At 34.9% G+C, this 5,159-nt stretch overlaps 1 protein-coding gene across 1 annotated transcript; it reads right to left on the bottom strand.

The window, feature by feature from the left end:
• Window positions 1–255: 255 nt before the first annotated feature.
• LOC148240106 (uncharacterized) lies at window positions 256–4,789 on the bottom strand. Its single transcript, XM_088212071.1, has 4 exons — window positions 4,719–4,789; window positions 2,370–2,387; window positions 1,873–2,283; window positions 256–1,309 (listed from the first exon to the last, which is right to left on the bottom strand). Exons 1-4 carry the CDS (start codon window positions 4,787–4,789, stop codon window positions 256–258), a joined length of 1,554 nt encoding a protein of 517 aa, XP_088068197.1.
• Between the last annotated feature and the right edge of the window lie 370 nt (window positions 4,790–5,159).

Raw genomic sequence — 5,159 nt, 5'->3', positions numbered from 1 at the left:
TCAAGACTAATTAATGACTTGGGATTCTAGTCTTCTTTGAATTCATTTTTCCCAGGCTGACTTCTCTTTACTCCATGCTGATTTTCCATCATCCAATGAAGAGTTTTAATGCTTTGGAAGACTCTAATCTTGCTCATAAATGATCAGATTTATTGATTTCCTTCAACTTCAAAGTCAAACCATTATTGTTGACTAGAATTGATAAAAGAGTGTAATCTTGAACCAACCATGCTTTTGCACGATTTTTAGGCCATATTATGGGCCAAAATGATTGTCTTGATCAGTCCAATATGATCCATTATCCCTTATTGGCCCATGATCTAAAATGGTCATGAAATTCATAATTCTGGACTTTGCATTGTGGGCTTTGGAGCATTCTAGTGAAAGACTTGTGCTAATCAAATTCTTCAAGGCTTCTTGCATTTTATTTCTTCTTGAACGTGTCATTGGACCAACAATGTTGATCAAATTATCATCTTCACAAACTTGAGCTTCCTGATTAACAACATTTAAGCTTTTGTGCATTTGATCGCTATCAGTTCCCTCCCCCTTAAAAAGATTTGACCTCGAATCGTGTCCTGCATCATTTTCAAATGGAGAGAGATCAGAAACATTGAAAGTATTACTGATTCCAAACTCACCGAGTGAGTCCAACTTGTAGGCATTATTGTTGTTTTTTTGAAGGACTTGAAATGGACCATCTCCACGTGGGTGTAACTTTGTCTGTCTTTTGTTTGGAAATCTTTCCTTCCTCATATGAACCCAAACCCAATCTCCGAGTTCAAAGACAACTTCCTTTTGTCCACGATTGATCCTTGTAGCAACTAGCTCACTTTTGTGCTTCAAACGTTCCTGAACTTTTTTATGCAAGCTCTTGACTATCTCAGCCTTCTTAACCCCATCTATATTCAAATATTCCCTTATGGGCAGAGAAGAAAGATCTAAAGGAGTTAGTGGATTAAAACCAAAAACAATTTCAAAAAGAGATAAACCTGTGAATGAATGCGTAGTTCGGTTATATGCAAATTCAGCAATTGGTACACAATCCTCCCAACTCTTGAGATTCTTTTTTAGGATTGCCCTTAGTAGTGTACCAAGAGTTCGATTTGTCACCTCCGTTTGTCCATCTGTTTGAGGATGACTTATGGTTGAAAACAAAAATTTGGTTCCCAATTTTTCCCATAGTGTCTTCCAAAAGTAACTCAAGAATTTGACATCTCTATCGGACACTATGCATCTAGGAACCCCATGTAGTCGAACCACTTCTCTAAAGAACAAATTGGCAACATGCTTTGCATCATCCGATTTCCTACAAGGTATAAAATGAGCCATTTTAGAAAAACGATCAACCACAATAAAAATACTATCCATACCTCATTATGATCTAGGCAGCCCTAGAATGAAATCCATGGATATGTCAATCTAAGGTGATTGAGGTATAGGCATTGGAGTGTAAAGTCCGTGAGGAAGGGACTTGGATTTTGCTCGTTTGCACTCAACACATCCTCCACAAAGCTTTCCAACATCTCTTTTCATGTGTGGCCAGTAAAATGTTCATTCAAGACATCAAGAGTTTTAGGAATTCCAAGATGTCCCATTAATCCACCACTATGTGCCTCTCGCACAAGTAACTCCCTTAAAGAACAACGTGGAACACACAATCTGTTTTCTCTAAACAAGAAACCATTATTTTTGTAGAACTTGTTAAAAGCTCCATCTTCACATGTTTCAAAAATTTGAGAAAAATCAGAATCATTAGCATACAATTCTTTAATGTACTCAAATCCCATGATTTTTGCATCTTAAGTAACAAGAAGTGTGTACCTTCGGGAGAGTGCATCAGCAACAATGTTTTCCTAACCCTTATTGTACTTCACAACATAGGAAAAAGTCTCAATGAATGCTATCCACTTAGCATGCCTCTTATGCAAATTCTTTTGTCCCCTAAGATACTTGAGAGATTCATGGTCAGTGTGGATCACAAACTCTTTTGGCATGAGGTAATGCTGCCAATTTTCCAATGCCCTCACAACGACATAAAGCACCTTATCATAAGTTGGATAATTCAAATGAGCTCCTTTCAACTTTTCACTAAAGTAAGCAAGTGGTCGGCCTTCTTGAAGCAAAACAGCACCTATTCCAATTCCTGAAACGTCACATTCAACTTCAAAAGTTTTAAAAAAATTAGGCAAAACTAGAACGGTTAAATTAGTCAAATCATGCTTCAATTGATCAAAAGCTTTTTGTTGTGAATAACCCCATCCAAACTTAATGCGAACAAGGCTAAAAACACTCAAGATATTCAAAGAGCAATAGAAGGTGACTAGGAGCAAATTTCAAATGATGTAAACACAAATACAGTTCCAAACCTGGAAAGTTTCAATGGACTAGTAACAAGATCAAAGGAAAAGAAGCTTAAAGAGTTGCTCCAAGTTTTTACTCAAAAACATGTGGATGATGGGCTAGCCAATTGTGAAAATTTCAAATATGAGCTTTTTGAACAACCCAAATTCGTAACTTTAATTGGATTTAAGTGATTTGGGATAATTTGGGCTTGTTTGAGTCTTATTGATAATGGATGAATAAGCCTTGTGTATGGGTTGGATTAGTTGAGTTGTTTTAAGTATTTTGGATTGTTTTATTTTAGTTTGAGTTAATTAAGCCCATATAGTTAAGTATAACTCATTTTGAGCTCAAGTATTATCTTAGTGTTATTACAAGAATGAGCCCATAACTATATAGTGCCACAAAAAATTAGTGGTGTTGGTTAAGAAGATTGGAGTTACAAGAAGTTACATAATAATTACATGCCTATAGTTAGTTTAGTTATTGTGGGAGTTATAATTGTAATTATCACATAATTAGTCTAGTTATTGTGGGAGTTACAATTGTAGTTATTGTGTTGTAACTTATCATTGATTTCTTTAGCTATAAATATCAAAGGAACTCTTCTTTGTGGACATCAACAGTTGTAATCAAATATTTCAGAATTGAGTTAAGAGTGTTTTGACTTTCTTTTCACTTTATGCACAAGATGTTGATTTGTAATACAATTGTTATCACTTGTATTTCAATTTTGATTTCCTATTTCAATTGTTCTTGATACTTGCTTGGATTGGGTTCAAGCGATTTCACTTATCTTTCTTGGGTTCTATTTAACTTCTACCATTTGGGTGATTGAACAAATTTGATTCCTTTTTACTTGTGATCTAAATTCTATTCTAAAGCGATTGAAGAGTTCTAAGGTTCAAGCAAGAGTCTTGGGGTTCCGCATCATTTGGTATCAGAGCATTAGTTCACCAAGTAAATTAGTCTATCCTTATTTTGTTGTCTTTATTTTCATTATTTCTTGCTAAAAAAAAGAGACAAATTTGCATTCAGCAAAAAAAAAAAAATCAGACTAGCCTAATTTGCTTAATTGTTCAAAACATACTTCAACCAATTTTACCTTGTGTAATTGAAACACCTACTGTTATTTCTCTTTTATTTATCTCATATAACATTCAAGTGCATTTAAAATTTAAAAGAGAAACTCGTTTCAAGGCTGTTTGTTTAGTTGAGATTGTTTGTGTAATTTTTGGGGCTCTTTGGAAACAACTCACCTCTATTGAGTTTGTTTTCATCCAAAACTGTTTGTTTCACTTAATTTGAGTGTTTTGGGTGATAATTTGTGGTTCTATTAGAGAATTATAAGTTTCGTGCATTAAATTCCAGATTCACTATTTTTTTCCTTGCATATTTAGTTTTCATTTTATATTTCTGTCCATTTGCTTCTTATTACATCTTGAGGTAATAATATTATTTTGTTGTTGCCTAATTAACATAAAAATCATCATACACTTATTGTTGTTGCTTATAGAGTTGAATTCGTGTATCTTGTTTCTTCAGGAATTCTTTGTTACCTCTAATTAAAATTGAGTACATAGTGATAATTAATTTTTGTTTGAATTGACTCTTTTGTATAGAGTTATAAAAGATTGCTTGAGTGGTAAAAAGTAAGAGAGTGTGAGCTCAAAAGAGGGTAAAAGCCAAAATTGAGTGAAACACGAGTGCCTATACTACGAGAGTAAACACGTGAGGGAGTGATTTGTGAGGTTGCAATCTATTTTGTTTGTCATTAAAATTTCATATTTAAAGATGGAGCCATAATGGAGTGAAAGAACATCAAAATATCAAGAATTCATCATCAAAGCAATGCAACAACAATTTGAGAGGATTTAACTAGCTATTGGCAACATGAATGAGAAACTAGAGAAACAATAACGTGTGTTAAATTCCATGAAAGGGGAAGCTTCCCAAACCAATCCAGGGGCAAGAACACTTTAAACACCACCTTTAGATGAGGAAGTGGAGGACGAATTTGATGACCAGGTTACTTTGGTTAATGAAGGTCGAGATTATGGTAGGGGTCGAAACGATCCTGATAAAAAACATTGGGAGCATCAAAATGAAAATCCCATCGTTTCTAGGCAAGAATGATTCGAATGCTTATCTTGAATGGAAGCACAAGGTGGAGCTTATTTTTGAGTGCCACAATTATTCGTAGGGGAAAAAGATAAAGCTTGCGGCCGTGGAGTTTAGAGAGTATGCCATTGTGTGGTGGGATCAACTCATCACAAGTAAAAGGAGAAATGAAGAGAGACCTATTTCCACTTGGGCTGAAATGAAGGCTATCATGAGAAGGTGCTTTGTTCCTACTCACTACTATAAGGACTTACATTAAAGATTGCAAGGGCTTATACAAGAGAACAAGAGTGTAGAAAATTACTACAAAGTGATGGAGAGCCATAATAAGGGCAAATATTTAAGAGGATAGGGAAGCTACTATGGCAAGGTTCTTAAACGGCCTTAACAAAGACATAGCCAATATTGTAGAGCTTCAACATTATGTGGAGATTGATCATATAGTGCACATGGGTATAAAGATTGAAAGACAATTAAAGCGAAAGGGCAACACAAGGCAAGCCAACACTTATTCGGCCCAAAATTCCAATTGGAGGTCGAATTGTAGGGGAGATAACAAGGCTGTCCAATTCAAAAGAGATTACAAAATCAAGCCAAAAGATGCTAATGATAATAAAAACAAAAGTATTTCTAACTCCCAAACTCCTAGGAATAGAGATATCAAGTGTTTCAGATGCTTGGGTTTTGGTCATATT

This window comes from Carica papaya, chromosome 9, assembly GCF_054855325.1.
Source record: "Carica papaya isolate Zhongbai chromosome 9, ASM5485532v1, whole genome shotgun sequence".
Classification (NCBI taxonomy): Eukaryota; Viridiplantae; Streptophyta; class Magnoliopsida; order Brassicales; family Caricaceae; genus Carica; species Carica papaya.
The sequence above is the reverse complement of the archived record's forward strand: the minus strand, read 5'-3'. Positions and strand labels throughout refer to the sequence as shown.

Bases quoted from the DNA above. Each gene is read 5' to 3' on its own strand.
- LOC148240106 (XM_088212071.1), bottom strand. From the start codon at position 4,789: ATGGCTCTCCATCACTTTGTAGTAATTTTCTACACTCTTGTTCTCTTG. The intron at 1,310-1,872 runs GTACAATAAGGG...TATACCTTGTAG, and splicing joins ACTTTTTCCTATGTTGTGAA to GAAATCGGATGATGCAAAGC.